The sequence below is a fragment of the Thamnophis elegans genome, chromosome 3, assembly GCF_009769535.1.
Source record: "Thamnophis elegans isolate rThaEle1 chromosome 3, rThaEle1.pri, whole genome shotgun sequence".
Lineage (NCBI taxonomy): Eukaryota > Metazoa > Chordata > Lepidosauria > Squamata > Colubridae > Thamnophis > Thamnophis elegans.
This window is the reverse complement of record NC_045543.1, coordinates 96985797-97006890: the sequence shown is the minus strand read 5'-3', so window position 1 is coordinate 97006890 and position 21094 is coordinate 96985797. Positions and strand designations below refer to the sequence as shown.

At 37.0% G+C, this 21094-nt stretch overlaps 2 protein-coding genes across 3 annotated transcripts; both read right to left on the bottom strand.

Annotated features, from left to right (window-relative positions):
* Window positions 1-632: 632 nt before the first annotated feature.
* TICAM2 (toll like receptor adaptor molecule 2) lies at window positions 633-6647 on the bottom strand. 2 transcript variants are annotated; one of them, XM_032212907.1, is made up of 2 exons: window positions 6468-6647; window positions 633-1641 (listed from the first exon to the last, which is right to left on the bottom strand). In XM_032212907.1, the coding sequence occupies exon 2, from the start codon at window positions 1591-1593 to the stop codon at window positions 943-945; it is 651 nt and encodes a 216-aa protein (XP_032068798.1). In that variant the 5' UTR covers window positions 1594-1641; window positions 6468-6647; the 3' UTR covers window positions 633-942. The 2 variants fall into 2 exon arrangements, with proteins under 2 accessions (XP_032068798.1, XP_032068797.1); XM_032212906.1 differs by having other exon boundaries at window positions 6505-6647.
* A 5742-nt stretch (window positions 6648-12389) lies between these two features.
* On the bottom strand, window positions 12390-19505 carry LOC116505588 (transmembrane emp24 domain-containing protein 7-like). The gene is made up of 4 exons (XM_032212904.1): window positions 19350-19505; window positions 19002-19228; window positions 14937-15182; window positions 12390-13961 (listed from the first exon to the last, which is right to left on the bottom strand). The coding sequence occupies exons 2-4, from the start codon at window positions 19185-19187 to the stop codon at window positions 13725-13727; spliced, it is 669 nt and encodes a 222-aa protein (XP_032068795.1). The 5' UTR covers window positions 19188-19228; window positions 19350-19505; the 3' UTR covers window positions 12390-13724.
* Window positions 19506-21094: the final 1589 nt, after the last annotated feature.

The window sequence follows — 21094 nt, the reverse complement described above, 5'->3', positions numbered from 1 at the left end:
TATAGTAACACACAGTAATTAGTTGAGTTTACATATCCTACGTAAGCCATAAATTATTTACATAAGACTAACTGGTTCATAACTTAAATCACATTATGGCTTAGTGCAAAATGTGTGGACTAGATAACCAAAATGTACATTTCTTTAATCCCTTTATGATGTCTAGTCATAAGTATTTCCATATTCTGAAACAGTACTAAAATCCATAAAAATCTATCAAAGACAAAAATAGGATGAACATTCTCATCACAAACAGTGCTTACTCTTTAAATCTGTTTTAACTCTTAGAAAATATCACGTGAGACCAGGGGTGGGTTCCTGCCAGTTCTAACCTATTCTATAGAAGAGATTCCACAAATCTACAGTGCTGTTTAGAACCAGTTCCATCTCCCTTCTCCCGCCTGTCCGCACATCATCAAGATGAAGAGCGAGAGGTCCACAAGTCTTAAAGCTGTCAAGTTTGAAAACCCCTGGGTTTTTTTCCCTAAAGGGTGGTGCAAGGGTCTTGTAACTTGACAGCTTTAAGACTTGCGTGCTTCAAATGCCAGAGTTTCTGAGCCAACATTTTGGTTGCTAAGCAAGAGTGTTGTTGTGAGTTTCACCACATTTTACAAGTTGGCCACGCCTACCTAGTCACATGGCTGGCAACCCACTCCCACCTGGTCACATGGCCAGCAAGCTACTCCCACAAAGCAGGCCAAAACAAAATCAAGAATAGGGAGATTAGTATCACAGGATCTTTGAACAAATAAATTACTTTTTAAAACATGCATTTGTAACACTAATGTTTTTCAAGCTAATGTTTTTCAGATGTGCTAGTACTGTATTTCCCATCTTTGCCAGTCCCTGTGATTACTGCTTATGCTGGTTGTGAACACTCTGTTCTAGCCTAGCCTTTCTGAAAGGCAGCTGGTTTGGGAAAACTGCTTTTTACATTTATCACTAAAGGAATTTGGGGACCATTTCTTTCTTTCTTCCATACCGCCACACTTTTTCCTGCTGCTTATATCGAGCTTCTTGGAAAATTTTCTTTACTTGAAAAGAAAATTCAGGGCTATCTTCTTGAAGAACATTAATACACTGTAGGATGAAAGGAGTCCTTTCCCATGGGAGTGGTCTATTTCGTGGCCGCATGGGTATCACACTGTTATGTTTGTGTGGGATGGTCAGTGCACCCAAAAGAGAAGTATATGATTGGAATTCACACCAAAGGTCTCTTAAGAAGTTTTCTGTCAGCAGTATAATTATCCAGGCAGAATCGTTAATGGCATCAGTTAAATTTTCCAGCAAATGCCTACCACTAGGCATTTCCGCAAAAATGATTCCTGGTTTGATAAAATATTCATTTTGTAAGAGGTCTTGGACTCTAATGGCTTCTTCTATATCTTCCTCAGCATGAAGAATCACAAATCTGTAAAACCCATCTTCAGACTCCTCATCACTGCTACCATTTAGGTCTTGGATGCTAGGATGGCAACAGTTTTCTAATGTGGAGTTTTGGTTAAAGTGGTGTTCGTTTTGACTAGCACACTTAGTCTTCATTCTGTTCTTCAGAAAAGAGGGATAAATTCTTTTGGAAATATTGTTTCCCATTGTGGCTAACTCTTAAAAGTAAAGAATTAGTAACCTCATTTCTCCAGTCTGTAAAACAAATGGAAAATAAGGAAGTATATTATTATCACAGTTAACCTGAAAAGAATGTAGGTCAAGGAATATGGGACAGAAGTTATTAAAGGGTTGCAAAGGCAAGATTGGAGAAGAAAATATAGCTTCAGGAAATAAAAGAGAAGTCTTCTTATTTGCAGTGAGAAATGAGTGTGGAGTTCTTAAATCTTGAATATTCAAGACATTCTATAGAATAAAAAAAAAACCCTTAATGATATTTTGCAAATGTCCTCAAGGGCATCCAAAGTTGTAACTTCTCTCTCAACATATCTTTGTCAAACATGCACTTTTATTGCACATTGCAAGCTACACTAAATAATAAAATAAGCTTTAATAAATCTTACTGCTGATACTGATGAAAGAAGCCATTTTTTTGCAAGTCTGTAGTGGTTAAGGTAATAGGTTAGAAACTGGGAGACTGTGAATTCTAGTCCTGGCTTAGTTATGAAACCAGTTGGGGCCAGTCCCTTTCACACAGTCTCTTGGTTTCTAGTTCAAACCACTTGACCAAACTGGCTATATTATTCAACCATAAGGTAAAGGTAAAGGTTCCCCTCGCACATATGTGCTAGTCGTTCCTGACTCTAGGGGGCGGTGCTCATCTCCATTTCAAAGCCGAAAAGCCAGCGCTGTCTGAAGAACTCTCCATGATCATGTGGTCAGTATGACCAAACGCTAAAGGCGCACAGAACGCTGTTACCTTCCCACTAAAGGTGGCTCCTATTTTTCTACTTGCATTTTTACATGCTTTTGAATTGCTAGGCTGGCAGAAGTATTCAACCATAGGAAACTATTAAGAAGTTGTCATCTGCTCCTAGAGAGTTTACCAATTTCCTGGCATCAGAGATGGCAGATTTTGTATGAGTCAAAGTAAAGTTGACTTTTTCCACTAATCCCTCATATTTTATAAATCTGTGAGGTTAATGCTTAAAAAGTAGAGGAGAAAGAACAAAGATAATCTGCCCAATAATCAAAGCAGAAGGCTCAGTTCTTTGAAATGAAATATGAACAGATTCTTATGCAAAACGGAAACACATCATTCATTTAATTAGCTAATGTATGAATTTAATTTGGAATTATGTGTGCTTTCATTTTTAAATAAAATCCTTTTTATTTCTAAAGATTTGGCTTCATTAGATTGTTTGCTAAAAATTTCTGTGTGCAAGACTATATGATTATACCACCACTATTCCTTATGTTTCAGGAAGTTTGTTACAATGGATGTTGGACAGGAAAGATCCAAAGCACTTTACTTTCTGTTTTCCTAGAACTAGGTTTAAGAACAAATACCTCGATAAGAGCACTTCAAACTCTTCATTGAAAAGACTACAATAATGTAAGGTTATTTGTCCTAATTTGTGAGAACTGGAGGAGTGTAGAAACAGAAAATATGTTTTGCCTCATGTATATGAATCTGTTATTAACAGAAGCATTGTTGCTCAAAGTTTGTATGGCAATTCAACAAGGAAAGGACAATTCAACAATCTGACAAAAATGAAATCCAGATAATTTTGGATCAACCCTTACAATACACATATAATGTTTCCAGGTCTATACAGTTGCACTTAAAATACATGAGAAGATCTGCTCCACAAATCAGCTTTAATGATATTAGTTCTATTGTATTATTAGATCTAAGTTGTCATTTTTTAATTTCCACTCATTGTTTTTACCTCCATCCCTTTTTTTCCAGATTAAAAAATATATTTTTAGCTTTTTGTGTAATTTTTTTGTATTTGGTATTTTTTTCATTCTTTTAAATTCCTTTCCACTTTCCTTTTTTTTTTTTTACACTTCCTTGATTTGCTGACGTTGTACATCATGAGAACTGGCAAAAATATTAATCTTCATTAGAAAGACTTTTCACTAAAATCTATGAAAGGTAGCTAAAAATTTTTTGTATCTGTGGTATGTTATCCAAAGTATAGGCCTCAGATCCAATTAAGGAATGAGGGCAAGAAGAAATTCTTGAAAACTGTTAAGATCTTTTTACTAAGTGTTTGGTGGACAAAATCACACATATTCCTTCAGAGCTAATGAGTCCAATGAGTTGACATGGATGATGTTTTTTCCTATCATTGGAGATTCATCTGATCTTGTGAATTCCAATGATGTAGAAGAATCCTATGTGAATACTGAATATGTGGGCTGGATCCTTGCCCTTCCTGGATCATTTTAGCGATGGAGATGAAGAGCTAAATCCAAAAAATGCCTCTTTGAAATTGGAGTGGTACCATCACCTTTGACAAAGGCAACAGTACGCTCTCTTCTCAAGTAGCAATCCCTGACAATTTCCACCTTGTCTCTAACCTTTTCTTTCTTGAAAAAGGAGGTGGCCAGCAAATTAAGAGGATGTGTGAAAGACAATTTATCTAGAATCCTTTCAGTTAGAATTCAGATTAGGGCATAGAACTGAAATGATACCACTTGGTTTTGTGGATAATCTATAGCTGTGAGGAACTGAATGGGAAGAAGCTCACTAGACAAAGGGACTGTTGATCCAGAAGTCATTTAATTCCAGAATCCAGATTTATTCCAGCTCTAGGTTGTTGCTTTTATCAGAGAATTCAAGAACATGTTATGTTCTTTCTAACTTTTAAGTCCCTGCTATGTATCTCATAAGCATTCTCCAATTTGCATTACAGGTAGTCCTTCAATTATGACAGCAATTGGGATACATGTGGACGCTTCTAAGCACTGATTGATGTGGGCCAAGGGCAAATGCTATGAAATGTGGAAAGGCTGGTGTGACCACTACAGGGTACAGGAAGGCAGGCAGGCAGGGGGTGCCAACAGAGTATGAGATTCTCATACTCTATAGCAGAAGTCCTTGGGAGAAAAAAATGATGTGAATATCTACGGGAGTGACTTGCGACCTTCTCTCCTAGCTTTATATCTATGGGAGTGACTTGCAACCTTCTCTGCTAGCTTTCCTATTAATTTTTCTTGTGGGAAGTCAGCAGGGGAAGGTCACAAATAGCCATCACATGACTGCATAAGCACCCAGATCATGATCATAAGACTGCAGCGATGTTACGATAGCCACAACTTCGCAGTCAGTGTTAAATCTCCCTCATTCAGTACTATTGTAATTTTAAACAGTTACCAAACAAGTGGTCGTAACTTGAGGACTATTGTTACTACAAATGTTGCTTATATAATATAGGTGACATTATAGATGGTATTGCTTAAATGATTATGAAAAAAAAACAACAGAATCAGATCTCATTTGCATTGAATGGAGAAAAATCCCAGAAAAAAGCAAGAGCAAACCACTTCCACATTGTTGCAGAAACAAAATTGGGGGGGGAAGCAATATCTTTACATAATGAATATGTCTGTTTCTCATTTCAATTTCACTCTAGAGCAGTATTTAACGTCGGTGTGAACTTCCATCTCCAGAATTCTCCAGTGAGAATGCTGGGATAATGTCACCAGATGGAGCATCTTCAATAGATATTTACAACTAGTCCTCAAGTTATGACCATACCCATAATTGAGCCCAAAATTTATGCTGCTGTGAAAGATTTAAGTGAATTTTCTCCCATTTTACAACTTTTCTTGCCACTGTTGTTAAATGAATCATTGAATTTGTTAATTTAATGGTTGTTAAGTGAATCTGGATTCCCCAGTGACTTTGCTTGTCAGAAGGTAGCAGAAGCTGATCACATGACCCCCAGAACACTTCAACCATCATAAATATGAACCAGTTGCCAAGCATCTGAATTTTGATCATGTGACCATGGAGATGCTATAACAGTTGTAAATGTGAAAAATGGTCATAAGCTACTTTTTCAGTGCCTTTGTAACTTTGAATGGTCATTAAATGAACTGTTGTAAGTCGAGGACTACCTGCATTTGTTTGTTTGTTTGTTTGTTAAATTTATTGGCTGCATTTTCATTTGGGAAGTGAAAAGAGTGTAAACAGAAAGAAGTAACATAATTTCTTACTTGTCATCTTGACATTTTACAAAGTCATCTCTCCCATAGGAGTTGCATTGGCTGCCAATCTGCTTCCAGGTACAATTCAAGGTGCTGATTGTCACTTTCAAAGCCTCACATCTACCCAACCCCCTCAAGGCGGTATATCTGGTGGGATCCAGAAGAAAAGCCTTCTCCTTGGTGGCTCTCTCCCATCCCTGTGGAGATTAGATTGGCCCCCAGTCTGACACTGTTTCACAAAGTCCTGAAACCTGGTTTTGCCAGTGGGCCTGGGGAACCCTGAGTGGGATGAAGCCCATCAAATGGTTTGTTTGATTGAGTGTTGTCATAGGGGGATGAGAGGGTTATTGTTTTTAATGTTCATATATTGTGTTTTTATTTTTGTAAGCCACCTGCAGTCATTGAGAGCGAGTGGACAGCCCTACAAATTTTTCTTAAATAAATAACAGAACAACAAAATAATGAAAAAACAACGATATTATGATTCATGGCAAGAAAAATAACTCAAAACAGCAAATCACAATTTTGCTACCGACATGTTTCATGAATCCCTGCATTTAAACCTGAACACATCCTTCCTCTTTCCAAGCCCTCAAACAGTTGCCATAATTTGCTCAGTCGGAGGAACTGGACTTTCACACTGCCAGAAGTTTGCAAGGTAACCCAAGAAGACCGGGGAAGGGGGGTGGTAATGTATTTCCTCAAAAGCCCACTGTGGCTTTCATAGCCCTCCCAAACCAAAACTTTTCGATTTGTTTCGGCTTTCAACTGCCCTCATCCGTAGCCCCTTTGGGAAAGTTGAGCTCGAAACTAAAACGGTTCAGCAAGTCAGGATCTTTGCGCGACTATTACGCTCTCACCTCCCTCCTTCCCCGTCGGTCGCAAAGCGACATTTACCAGCTTCATCGGGCGACGAAATTCCTCAGAACCCGCGCAAAATGTAACATCGGAAACCACCAGCTCCTCGCAATTCGTCCGCCGGAATAAACCACACAGCGGAGTTACCGGCTCTCATCTCGACCAGGGGAAGAAAAAGAGAAGCGAAGGCAGGGCGGGGCCGGCTGACGCGCCGTGACCTCGTTCGCTGTTCCCGACCGCAGTTCTCGGCTTTTTAAGTTCATACGGGTCAGTTTTGTTGAAGTGTGGTCCTAATTCGGGTCTGAGCCCTTACGCTTGCGAAATCGAAGTTACTTCTTACCCCAAGGGTGCTTCTAATCACACGGCATACTAAGTCACGCGTTAGCCGATCCTGTGATGGAATGGAATCCAGCTTCTTGTTTTTTTCTTCATGAATGGCTCAGGAAGCTGAATACTCGAGCTAAGTCTATGGCTTGCTGGTGGGTCGGGGTGCGGTTCACACGGCAGGTGTTTGGCTTACTTCAAGAAACCGTTATTATTAAGTTTACCTTATGTCGCTTGATGCCAGCCATTTAAGAGATAAGCTAATCAGCTAAACCAATAATTTCTGATAGATTACAATTTATTAAAATATTGACATAGTCAGGGAAAAGAATGAATTGTATTCCACATTTTCTATTTATATTCTTCCAGTCCCACTCTGGATTTTAAATACTACATTCTGTAGAACACCCAGAACAAGATTTTGTGCCATTTTACCAGAATTATAAGGCTAGTTACTGATGGCAGCAGACCCTTTTCCCTAGATCTTTGTAGGGGGAAAGTACTGTTACCCACTGATTTTAAAACTTCTGCATGATTGTTTTCCATTATCAAGTTTTCAGTTACCCAATAAGCTACATGCTAGTTTTCTGTCCTCTGAAATCCCATTCTGTACAGTCTATGGCCCTGTATACCATGTGAACCCAGCAGATGGAAAAGGGCTGGCTATTTGTTATATTGTTGGGTGTAAAAATGGATGAGGCATCTGTTATTCAAAAAATAATTTCTTGTCATACTTTTGCCACATTTTGCTTTGATATGCATTCTTAATGTGATATAAGGATCAATATAATTTAAAGATGTGAATATATTTGTGAATTATATACCAAGGTCTTCTGCTTTGAGCAGGGGGTTGCATTAAATCTCAAAATTCCCTTCCAGCCCTATGATTCCATGACTTCTATGATATAAAGATGTAATTGACATGTAGATTTGGGACCAGCAAAACAAACAGTTAAGTCCACTGTACAACTCTGGAGACAGTAAAGCCTAACGATTTACAATCTAAGATCACAGATATATTTATTTTCTGTATGAGCTGGCTTTTATTGATGAAATGGAAATTGTGATCATTATTTCATTTACTTAAGGTTCAATTATTTGTTTAAAAACTATGCTGAATGTTTTATATGCAACATTTGTTTTCCATGTATGAAAGTATTGTTTTTCCTCCAAAAAGGAATTAAAAATTGTTCCCATTTATAGCTAATTTAACCATGGGTAAAATGCCATTGCAAACAATTTGCACAACCAAAAATTGTGGCTTATCATGGCATTCAAGCCTGATATGGCAATTGATGATTTCCAAAAATAAGAATTTTAGTTCCTAGAAGTTTGTTATCAGCTACAAAATTCAGTTTTTAAACCAAAATGGTTTCTGGTTCAGGTACAGGATAAGTCACAATTCTTTTTTACACTTTAATGCATGAAAAATAAAATGGCAGTGTGTATGTTTCTTAACTGAACCTTTTTGCTTAGTGTATCATTTACATAGCTTTATAAATATGAATTTTCCTTTAGAAAACTGAAATTAGGCAAGCTTCAAATTCCAGATATCAAACATTACAATAAATTATGGTTTATGAATTATAAATGGCTCATTCACAGCCAGTTGAAATTTATGCTAAATCATAAACGATGATTTGTAAATCAGTTGTTAAATTCACAAATGTATTTGCTGAAAGTAAATCAATCACTTTATGGATTAATGCAAGTTGGAAAGTAATTAATTGGTTTAAGAATTCTTATCATGCTCTTTAATCATAATACTCCAAACTGAGTTTGTTAAAATGTACGAGTGCCACAAAAGAGGACTCTTTTAATATAACTTGTATACAGTATTTGGTAAAAGTGTACAGAAAGTAAATAGGATGTCATAATGCAGTGCATGATGGTAATTTCCATGTGCTATTAAAATTCGGTATTTAATAATTAGTTTATTTGTATGAACATGAAAACTGAAAATTCTGGTTACTGCAGCTAGGGCCTCCCATTAAATTGTTCTTTATTAAAACTTTTCCCATCAGATGTGTTGAAGTTTTGCAAAATTATTAAACAGCACTTTTATAGTTTCAATTTACCTAAAAGGCAAGGGAAGGCTGGATTAGAATATATGACTTCAATTTGATAAGAATATTCTTTTCAAAGTTGTTGTTATGGTCTAGATGAGCAATAACCAATTGTGGTCCATGAGAAAATGTTGTTGGTTTGCAGAAAAAGTATTTGCATTTTTTTATATTGCACTAAATCAGGGGTCCTCAAACTACCCTGGGCTGGATATGTGCAATGAATGTTTGTGTTGCTGCAGAGAGTCTCCCCCTTTGGAGTCTTTTTGTGTGGGGCAGAGGGGGGTAGAAATTCTGACTTGGGACCTGCTTCAGTCTCCCGGTGCAGGACTTTGGGTGAAGGCTGCAGGGAAGCACCACTGGTGGCGAAGAGCCGGAGGGCCTTGTTCCAGTGGGCAACATGGCCTGGAACTGGCTGACCATTTCAGCCTGCTGAGCCTCCAGGTGCAGGTACCTGGCCTTGCACTCCCACAGATCTTCCATCTGCTTGGAAAGCCTATGCTTGTAGTCCTCAGTGAGATGCTTCTGCTGAGCCTCCTTCTCAGTCAGATCCAATTTAAACTGAGCCAGCTATTTTGCCAACTCTTTCTTATGGCTGCTTAGCTCCAATTGTTTTCTATTGGAGCCCTAAGGAGCCCGGGTGGGCAGGTGAGGAGTAGCTGGGAGGGGAGGGACGATTAGAGGCCAGCGAGACACCCCTTGAAGTGAGTGGCATCAAGTTGGCCACGCCCACTCAGCCACTCATTAGGCAGATCATATTAGTGATCTGTGGGATTTAAAATTACAAGTTTAGTGTTGGTAATCCCTGGTCTAGATGACCCAGTTAGCATACCAAGGACATTCATTTTCTTTATTCGTACAAACAAGTATTAGGTCTTTCACCGATTTCTTTTATTTACAAATGCTCCCCCTCTCCATAAGTTTTTCTCACAATTTCAAAGTAGTTCTCAATTTATTTATTGTAAATATTTTCTCTCCCATTTCAAATTTCTTCAGTTGTGTTAACACAGTACTTGACTTTCAAATTATTTTTGGAATATTTACCAAGTCATGTGATTTCCAGAAGAGGAAACAAAAAATTTCCACTGCATCATTTTAGGTTTTTTTCCCTGTATTTCTTCTTCCGCTTGTGCTATCAAGTCTCTTCCCCTTTCCTTGCAGTGTTGTAATCTGAGATAATAAATCTGTAGCCAGAAACTCATGTTAGTCACCAGACTCCCAGTTTGTAATAATCACAAACTTCTCCAGTCTAGTGCCCTCTGTGATATGCTTGTGAATTACAATTACCTTTCGAGTTAACTTAAACATTGTAAAATTCTACAAGTAATTACAAAAGGTAAAAAATAGGCATAAAGGAAAAAAGTGAAAAACATTAGTCAGGGCTTAATATATTTGTGTCTGAGCATGTGTAATAAACGTATATTTTAAAGCAAAATCTAAACATACCCAGAGACTTGGATTGATCAATACCTTCAGCAAGATCAAAGTATCCTGAGATTTGCAACTATCTGACCAATTATTAAAAGGGCGGAGGAAGGGGAGGGGGAGACTGAATGTGGTGGGAACTTCTCTTCAAGATATGCTGAATGTTGGCTTATGAAAAAACAAGTGGTTGACCATCAGTTATATTTATTTATCTATATCTACAAATAAATTATGTGGCAATCTCACACACAGTTTATGGAAGTAAGTTTTATAATAGTAAGCAAAACCAGAAGCCTTTTCTGAAAATTTGTTCAGAATTTGTCAAGACTGCATTGCCTTTGATTCTAAAACAAAAACAGAATTTTAAAATCCAAATCTAAAGAAAAATGGCAACTTCTAAGAGAACTTTATAATTGTCACAATACAACTCTCTAAATAATAACCACTCAGCAGAATCTTATATTACTTTTATTATTTCATGTATAATTTCACAGGGCTATTTTTTGCCTTTCTGACACTAAAGGGTTTTTTTTAAATCAAGAACTGGATACATCATATTATACAAATATATGGACTTCAAGAAAATGAAATAAAAAAACCTATATATATATATATATATATATATATATATATATATATATATATATATATATATATATATGTGTGTGTGTGTGTGTGTGTGTGTGTGTGTGTGTGTGTGTGTGTGACAGAGTCTTTGATATATATATATATATATATATATGTGTGTGTGTGTGTGTGTGACAGAGTCTTTGATATATATATATATATATATATATGTGTGTGTGTGTGTGACAGAGTCTTTGATATATATATATATATATATATATATATATATATATATATATATATGTGTGTGTGTGTGTGTGTGTGTGTGTGTGTGTGTGTGTGTGTGTGTGACAGAGTCTTTGTCTGAATAATTGTTATGACCAAATTGTGTTTACAGACATTTTTAAGATTGCTTTGAAATTTGCTTTTGTCTATTAACCACTGCTAATAAGAATATATGCTAGAACCAATTGTGGCAACTTTCAAATTTCTAAAATATGAGAAAAGAATATTGAAAAAAATATAAACTGCAGCAAGATACAAGATAATTTAGACCGAATCCAAATAGTTAAGTTACTGTCCCAAACCCTATCCTACAAAAAGAAGTCAAATATTATTATTATTATTATAAATTAAGGAATTAGATGTAAATTTTATACAATGTGCCAAAAATAAGTATGATTGGACTGAAATAATGCATGGTAAATACCTAGAACTTTGAAAAATAGTATTTATATCCATATTGGCAAGTCATCGAATATGCATATTTATCCTTGAATTACATCCTGTTAACTGTCTTACAAATTCAGAAATCAGGCCATGGTTATGAGCCTTTTCTCCATCATATATGTAACCAGTTTGATACAGATAGCCAAACTTTGAAATGAAAAAAGTAAAACTAAAGAAACTCTCACTGACCTATTTACAAAAAAAAGTTTACAACTTTAATCTGAACAGGTAGGCCCTTATGAGACTTCCTCAGATTTATGGCCAAATATCACTGTCAATCTTTATTTTATAGAATTTCTATGGGTCTCTTGTATATGAATCGTTAAAAGTAATAGAAGGGTAAAGCGCATTACCCTAAAACTGGTTTAATTATCCTGTTTTCACAAATGGCATATAGGTGGCCTTTACTAGAAACAACAAATACGTTCAATAGATTTATTTTCTGTAAACTCAAATGAAAGACCAAGCACATTCTACAGCAAGCTATTATTGCAGAATGTTAAATAAATACAGCACTGGAATATTCACCATCTCTAACCACATCAATGTTCTCTTTTCTAAAAAGCCACATCCACAAACTAAGGGGAAATGTTAAGCATTTTTAGCATCGTCAGTTAGTCAGACTCCATGACAGAGCACCTCTCGTCCTTTTATAGCACAGTAAGGTAGCTCATACAGAAAAAAAATGTAAAATGTGCTTACAGGATATCTACAAAGAAATGGGGGGAAATAGGTCAATTCTCTGCTCAAAAGTACTATAAAATAGCAAGCTTATTTTATTGAGTGTTATCCTTTAAGCATAGTGGTATTCATATTTTTGCAACTACAACTTTTCTTCATCCTCTCAGACAAGCCTTGTTATCCATTTAGAAGATCCAGTTTTACTAAGAGGAATGAGATTTACCTTTAATGTGTATGGTTATGGTGGTAATGTTAATTTCTTTTGGGTATTCTGAAATAAGAGTGTGCAACCTTAAAAACCCATAAAAGCATTTGGGACATTAGAAAGCAGGTATAATAGAACTAGCAATTATATTGCAAAATCCCTCATTCTCCCAAATCTTGTAAGGTTCTTGAAAAAATACCCTCTTAGCATAAAGCTGGTAGGATAGGGCAATACAGTATGTAAGTACACGCGAGAAACTGTCCCCCATCAATTTAGAATGTTTAATCAGCAAATTAATTCACATATATCCAGCATCTGCATACATTGCTTAATAAATCAATTATTTAGACCAAAACACTCAAGCCACTTCTGGCCATACAATCCTTTATTTAACATGGTAGTCTCCAGATCTCTTAGATTGTAACTCTCCTGATTACTGACCTGTCTTTAAAATTTATTGGAATTATAGTTACAAATATCTAAAGGGCATACAGTTGAACAGCTCTGATTTAATATTAAAGAGAGTACAAAGCTAAATTTTAACTGCAAGTTACTTAAACCAGTGCATTTTTGCTTAGTCCTATCAAGTGAAAACATCAGATTCCTAAAATTTAGATGGTTTGCATCAAAGCTGATTTAGTTCTCAAGGCAGCAATAACAGCAATCCTCAAAGACTCAGCTTCAAGAATTAGAAGGCATTTCCCCCATTATTTAATTTAAAAAGCAAAATGCAAAAACAATAACCCTTCAATGCACAGAAAAATGTTTTTTCCAGGACTCTAAAATTGGTACAGTAAAATTATATATATATATACAGACACCCCAAAAAATTATTCAAGACCCTAGAATTTCCATAGACCCTCAAAACAGTGCAGTACAAGACTTTGAGACTACTGTTAATTATGTGTTTTTGTTTTCATTTCAATATTTCAACTTGCAAGGTCAGATTTTTTTCATTCATAAGGACAATCTTTTAATTAACCACTTAAAGGATTTTCTTAAAGCACTATGTACTTACAAACAACTCTCTTTTTTTAAAAAAAAAAATAGCAATCATTAGATATCTCAGCAGATGTGAAAGAAAACCCAAATATATAACAAATAAAAGACTGTCTTTTTTTTCCGTGACAGCTTTTGGAAGTATGAATTTCAGAACTTTGAAGTGAGAAAGCTAAAGGTATTTAAAAAGTTCCCTGTACTTAAGTTCTTTAACTAGAAATCATTCAAATAATAATATATTTTTCAAACAATGGATTTAAAGCTGGTTATGATCCAACACGAGTTGAAGTGGTTCTTTTGTCAGAAAAGAAGCTTTTGAGAAGTAATACCTGCCCAATGCTAACTACAAGTAGAATGATGGCTTCGCCTATTGACCAATAAGCCACCCGCGTGTTTAAGTCTTCTGCTCTGCTACGGCCTTGTGCTTCCCTCAGTCGAAAATGTGTCTGATAATCAATGACAGACTTTAGAGCCTCATGAATTGAAACACATGCGGACTCCATCTAGAGACAGAAAAATAGAGCACTGATTAATAAAACAGACAGAGTTTTACAAAAATCAAAAGGATTATGTTCTTCAGAATCACATTATTGTAATACAGCATTACTCTAGTTGCTTGTATTTTGATTAGAATCAAAATAACCAATTTTAAAAATATTACTTTAATGAAAGAGGGCAATCACCAAGAATTTCTCTCCATGCAGAAACTGTTGTCAGTCAGCAACAAGAATATCAAAACTTGATGCAAACTATATATTGAAAATGTTTCAATTTTAACTCTAATATTTAGTAATTTTATCACTGAGATCCAAAAATGAAACATGCATATGTATAATGAACTCTATAATCATATGAACTACTTGCTGAACTCTTCTAACCTCTTTCTCCTGAATAACAGGAGATTCCTTCCAATCCACTAAACTGTGGTTTGGAAATGGAATGATATATGAGAAAGGATTGAGCCCATCTCTGTACTACTGACAAAAGCTGTTCTACTGATCGAAATGTTACTTAAGCAGCAGTTTCAAAGACCCTGATCAACAATGATGGATACTATAAGTTGCACTTCACAATAACTGGAGATTTGGGCAACAGTATAAACATACACTTTAGGGAGTGTTTTGCACAATAATAGCCAAGGCTTTAGTTGCCACTATTCATTTGTTTGTTCCTTCTCAGAGGACAGCTGGTACTAAAGTGTTCCATATTAGAAGCTGCAGAAATCTGATGTTTTGATCCGCCTTCTTATCTCACCTTTCATTCAGGTTAGCACTCTTTATTACTTGTGCAAATGAAAAGGTGACAAATGCCATCCTCCCTTGTATTCCCATTTTTGATGAAGTGAGACTGTCACTCAATTAACTGGCTATATGATCATGCTATTAAAGAAAAATAAAAATTCTGAAGTTCTATAAACTGATTCTAATATATTTTTGGATGAAGACAGCACATTACTGTGTATTCAGAATTTATCATACCTGAGTGAGTGCAGTGACTCTGTTTTCACTAGGAAAGAGAGGTGGGTCATCTCCAACTTGAAAGTCAAAGTAAACTGTTTTGTGTGTGAAAGTTGAAAACTCATTGCTGAAACAAAACTTGTATGTTCCATTTCTAGATGCGGTAAAAGTAAAACTATCATACTGTTTCTTCATTTCTTTATATAGCACAATCCCATCTGGGTCTTCTAAGCGACAATCAACATCATAGTGTCCTCCAGTAATTACCTGTGGAATAAAGAAAACTGGTATTTGGAACACTGATGCTATTCTTATCAGTTAAAGAAGTATCTTTACAAAGCAAATATACTAAACTGTACATTGTTAAAAACTTCAACAAGGGAAATTAAATATATTGCAATCACAACTAAGTAAAGGCAATTTAAAACATTTTGTTGCATTTCACATATTTTTGTAGTAATTGTTTGGACCAAATAAATAATAATTGAGAAATAAAAGTAATCAAGTTAACATGAAAACACATCACTTAAGGATAACTCTCTATTCCAATAACTAACAGTTATTAAAACCATCAAGGCCACATTTTGAACTTCTTAGTACTATAGATAATATCCTATCATATAATATCCAAAACTAGATGTGCGTTTAGTAAAGACTGACTTAGGTTTTACATTTTAGTGAAAGAAAAGAGAAGAGGATGACCAGCAGCAATGTATAGTTTCCATTATAACACCTGCTAGAAGATATGAAAGGCCAAATGGGTGACAGATGATCCTGGAAAAATCCTATGAAGTCACTAAAAATTGAAACTGATCTGAAAGCATGTAATCAATGAAAAATACAAAAGAAAATGGGAGTATTAAAACCTGCAGCACTCCTGAAAAAGTTCTTCATTCTCTAAATTGAGGAGGGCCATTCATCTTGTACTTGCACAAACACAATCTCTATGTATAATCAGCAGACCTTACTAAAAGATAAACTTTCATGAGTAAAGGGTTCCTTTCCATTTTTGGAAAGCTTTAGGCTTAGGAAGGAGATATTGTTAAAAAAACTTTGGCTATTTCACCTAGCATTCATTAGCCTTCTTTAAAAATATGATACAAAAAGTCACTAGACCTACAAAATAATTAGTGTAAAGAAATCAGCAGCTGGAAGTAAAAACAGACAAGGTTATCTCCATATCAATTATGAGAAGCCTTACTACAATTCCATGAAATAGAAACAAAATCCATGCCATTGTAGCTTGTAACAATGCGTGGGTAACACTGAAGATTAGAGATTAAAGATTAAAATTAAAGTGTTGTGGAGTAATATTTTATATCAAGTTCAAAGTATTTTGGACAAGGTTTTTAAAAAATAGATTACGTTCATTAACTATTTTCTTCATCTTAAAATGAATGAATATAATTCATTCTATTCTAGAATAGATTATCCACAAATAATCCATGTGAAACCAAGAGAATCTATGTCAACATTCATTACCTATTCTGATAGCTGAACAAGCAGGACCAGTTACAAAGCCTGAAATTTAGACACCAGAGAATGTAGCTAGCATTTTTGGAAATCCTGCAGCTAAGACTGCCTTTTAGATTACTGTAGTTTGGATTTCAAGATAGAGTTGTAGATACAGATTGCTCATAATTGTGATGTTCCATTCTATTTACTCTCTTCTGGTTTCATAATCCTTCTCTGAAACATTCAATTGGTATTCCTTTCCTATTAAGAATGCTGGGTCTAATGAAGATTATTTTTTCTTACCAAGTCCCAGCCAATTCATATCCTAGGTAGAGAGGCGCGTGCAAGTCTTTTTCACTGGCAGAATTACAAATATGGACTTTCCAAGGGAAATCTCCACATTTCACTTTTTGAAGTAGTTAAACAGTTGTATACAATTGAGATTGCAAGGATAAACATTAGATCAACGAATCTCTGCCATATAAACATAGAAAACAGGTATTTTGAGAAAAGCAAAGTAATACAAGAAAATTAATTCTATTCTCAAAAATTCCTATTCACCTCTTGTACCAGAATTTCAGATAGAATTCCTTAATAAAAATTTTAATATCAAGTAATAGCAGAGTTTCCATAAAAAATAACGTGATGGCAAGAGGATCAATGTTAGGGAGGCTCCCCAAAAAGGGATCATCCAATTTCAGATAGAAATATGGGAAGCACAGCCAGCACTATTGATAAGCATTTTATTCCTAGTATTCTACTGGAGGAAATGTTCTTCTCTGCATAGTCTATTTACAATAAAATAAATGATATCTAGTCAAACTATTATCCTGAATCCCTATATGTAGGCATCACCAAGAATATCAGCCAACTGTCTACCCAAATACCATAATAGGTTCAGAAATGCAGAACTGAAAAGCACCTAGTCATAAGACTGTAAATCTTTTAACTAATTATAACTGTTATATCCTTCTTTTTCAATATTCACCTCAATAATTCTTATGGTAATATATTTAGTAAAATAATGAATGTATGCTTATAGTCAGTCTATGTGGACATGGTTTTACCCCAGCAATAATGATGTTCAAAATCTTGAGTCCTAAAAAATATGGTTTCCTGAGATTGCAGCTAATGCTATAGATAAAATTACAAAGTTCATTTTTATCATCACTCCTCTCCTAACAGACCAAAATCTGTTAAACATCTTACTCCATGGAGAGTCGATTTTCAAATATTTACTATTTCAATTTGTTTTCCTAAATCTTGATAATATAAAACATTATCTGAAGTCATCCTGTTAAATGAGAGTAACACTCATATATGGTCCTGACATTAGATTAAAAGATGGCAGCACAGTTGGAAATAGCATTCAACACTTCACTGAGTAGAAAATGAGGAAGTAGCCAGCAAGGTAATGTTGCTAAATCAGACACTGTTATATAGTTTCTTAGGATCCGGTGAAGCCATTGATTACATAAAAAATAGTACTTCCTCTGTTTCTGTTGAACAATGAGATGAATCATCATTCAAGTTGGATAGCAAATATATATATTCTTCATATTTTAGGCAACATGTGGTCCATGCTTTTAATTTCCATACAACATAACTCCATTTCAATGTCATATTCTAGAAAGATAATCATATAATACATTCATCTACAGAGTTTATAATCTAATTTTTTAAAAATAGGAAAGTACATGGAACCTTGCTTTCAATGGAGATGTTGATTTAATGGCACACAAAAAGTGTTGTTGGCAGAATTGCCTTATTCATTTTCAGAATGAAATTGTTGCTGCTGATATATGCATCTTCTAAGTAAGTGATATGTACTTTATTTACCTGTATTAATACTGATTGTACATATTGTACATACAATACATATTTGAGCTTATACAGCCACTTTATTTTCATTTTCTCCTTTTAAGTGAAAATCATACAATTTCACTTTTGCACATTGCACAAAAGAGACATTTAACAACAGTCTATGCCTAGTCACCTGTTTCACCATACTGTTGCAAGCAACAGGTAGCAGCGCCACATACAACTACCAAGATAAAACTAGCAAAACAGCAGGAATAGTTTTGTGTGTTTAAAACCACACCCAGCATAGGTATACAATAGCGCTAGCAATAACACTTCGACTTATTGTACACACACACATCAAAAGGGATATATATATATAGTATAATAAGAAGTATATATAAATAATACAATAAGACTCAAAACAAAAAAGGTCCATGACAAATAGGACAGATCAGAAGGGGGATGAGGGGACGGGACGGGACAGGACGAATATCTGTACTAAAAGGAAGGTCGGTTAGATGAGAATAATCAATGGGGCCACGACTCTACGTGGAACTCGCAGTTCTTAAATGGGTCTTTGCAGAATTTTCTGCTACTTTTCCTGACAATCCTCTTCTCCCGCCGCCTTTTCAGTCCTGTTTGACCACACACACGATCAAAGGGGCTGCTTTCAACCCCAATTCCTGTCCAAACAACTGAAACCAGGCAAAAGTGTAAGGAGGATTATTCTGCGTGTGGAAGGGGCGGACCCCCACCCGGCCCAGCCAAGCATAGCCGGCATAGCCACTTGCCTATGTGGTGCCGCGAAAGGAACGACGTTCTCCTTACCTGAAATTCCAAGGTACATTTGGTGCCCTGCACGATCTCCTCATAGAAGCACTGCTTGGCATTATCGGGCAATTCGAAGGTGATCTCCGAGGCGCGGACCGACCCGCTGAGCTGCAGCAAGAGCAGCAGCCCCGCCGCCAACCAGCCTCCACAGGCACCAGGGCCTCGCCAGCGCCGCAGCAACATCTCCGAGGCCGGGGCTCGATCTACAAGCACGGGAGGCGAAGCTGAGGCGAAATAAGAAAGCAAAATGAGCGCCGAGACGAGAAGGGTCGGGTCGCCAGGCCCATCTACGGTAATCGGGAAGGAGGGGGTCCTTAAGGGGATGGATGGGAAAAATACCCTTACCTGCGAGGTGGCCGAAGACGCGCCGGCTTTCACTTGCGGCGTGTCCGTACGAGAAAAGGGAGGGCGAAAAACGGAAAAGGTGACCCGGAAGTGAACGGATTCTAGCTAAGACCAGAGCGAAGAACTTCCGGGAGGGATCATTTGTAGACGTGGTGTTCGCTGAGGAGAATTAGGTGGTGTGGTAGAAAGGAATGGGCGGAAATGAAACAAAGGGATGGGCGTGGCCTAATGTGCTATTGGTCCTGCGAGGAGAGATGGCCGCTCCTAAATGGCGGCGAGAGAGGGTGGGTGGAAACAAGTGTTGCTAGGCGACAGTGGTTATGAAGCAAGCCGGCTTTTCCTGTTCTCCGGTTAGCCGGAACTACCAGCCGTTATAGAACCAGGGAATTGTGGGAGTACCTGCCCCCCCCTCCCAGGTTCTCTGGTGGCGGCAATTCCGTTGCCCTTCTGTAGGTATTACCACTAAAAGGAAAAAGGATAAAATCCTAAATTCAGAAACAAAGGCACCATTAGAAGCTTTTTTGGAAAACCAGGAAATATTAGAATAAAATAGCATTAAAAATCCCCATAGAAACAGAGAGCCCAAGAAGAAAAACCAGAGTAATTAAAATTCCGATATAGTGGAGGGAAAAACAGGAAATGCAGACACAAGAAGAGATCAACCAAGATGACATGGGGGAAGCAAAACAGAAAGGTGCTAAAGACAGGTTATTAAAAATAGTATCAGTTTTGGGAAACATACTTGGGGCAAATAAAATTAAAATTAGAAACACAAACTAGAAAGCACCTCCTTGCTGGTAGAGCAAAACAGGAATGAAACCATTAACACAGGAATCATACAAAAGCCAGAATCATTAGCACAAAGCTATTAAAAAAATCAGACTTCAGGTAAAAAGCGCATAAAAATATCTAGCCAATCCCAGTTTAGTGGCTAGCCCAGGAACGGTGTCCTTGCTGCTTGTACTTCCTTCCTGAAAAAATAAAATACCTGGCTTCCATGCAGCTTTCCGTTGAAATTATTTTTCACAGCTTCCCAGCGGGAAATTCAAATCTAGCAAAGGAAGATTTGAACTCTTCAAACAGTTCAGCAAAGAGTGTGTGTGTGCGCGCACATTTATGCGCGCGCACACACACACACACCATTCACTAGACCAGGGTGATGGATGAGTTTTGGGTTAAAGTTGAATGTTAGTATTGCTAGTCTCAAGTGTTGATTATATACCCTGTTTCCCCGAAAATAGGACAGGGTCTTATATTCTTACCTACAAAATATGGCTTGGGCTTTATTATGGGGGGAAGGTTTATTGTTTTGGGGTTGCCGGGTGGCTGCTCTCTTGCGAGCGGGCTCTCAAAGAGCCGGGCACAGCTTCATGGGCGAATGACTATGTTGTGCTGTCGCAACAGTGCAACACAACAGCCATGAAGCGACCACGCTCATGAGCAGCCACCCGGCAAGCCCCCTTTGAAGCTAGGCACAGCGCCATTCACTGACCTAGGGGTATCATCAAGCCATGTGAGCGCTTGTTCACCGCTGCCCAGCTCCTGCGGCTTGGCGCCTTCCAAATGCCAGTGAATGGTACTCTGCATGGCTGGAGAGGGGGGTTGCGCGAGCGGCTGTTCCGCTCTTGCTCACCCACCTACCAGCCTAAGGATGCATGGCCCAGCTCTCATTAGGGAGGCAGGGCACCTCTGCCGCTGCCATCCCAGCCTGGCTTTTTCCACGGCTTCCAACCCGAGTATTTCGG